At 78.9% G+C, this 317-nt stretch overlaps 1 protein-coding gene across 1 annotated transcript in view; it reads left to right on the top strand.

Moving 5' to 3' along the window:
* Positions 1-45: 45 nt before the first annotated feature.
* The window catches only part of PEX26 (peroxisomal biogenesis factor 26), a 12,729-nt gene continuing 12,457 nt past the window's right edge, over positions 46-317 (top strand). The window contains exon 1 of the mRNA XM_019515565.1: positions 46-200. Within this exon, the coding sequence (XP_019371110.1) occupies positions 64-200 (137 nt within the window). The 5' untranslated portion in view covers positions 46-63. The remainder of the gene's footprint in view (positions 201-317) is intronic.

Raw genomic sequence — 317 nt, forward strand, 5'->3', positions numbered from 1 at the left:
TTCCCGGCGCCCCGCGCGGCGGGCCGGGATCCCGGGAGGCGGCGGAGGCGGTGGCTGGGAGCCATGAAGGTTTCCGCGGGCCCCGCCGCCGCCGCGGCGTTGCTGGAGGAGGCCGCGGATCTGCTCGTGGTGCACGTGGACTTCGCGGCCTCTCTGGACGCCTGCGAGCGTGGCTGCGACCTCCTGGCCGGGCGCCCCGGGTACGGCCACGGCCCGGGAGGGGCGGCGGGAGCCCTGCTGCGTGCCCGGGCACTGCCGCCTGCCTCCGCTTGGGAGCCGGGGAAGCCTGAGCGCCCTCGGCCCCGCCAGAGGCATCG

This window comes from Gavialis gangeticus, unplaced genomic scaffold, assembly GCF_001723915.1.
Source record: "Gavialis gangeticus isolate Ggan-Ray unplaced genomic scaffold, GavGan_comp1, whole genome shotgun sequence".
Classification (NCBI taxonomy): domain Eukaryota; kingdom Metazoa; phylum Chordata; order Crocodylia; family Gavialidae; genus Gavialis; species Gavialis gangeticus.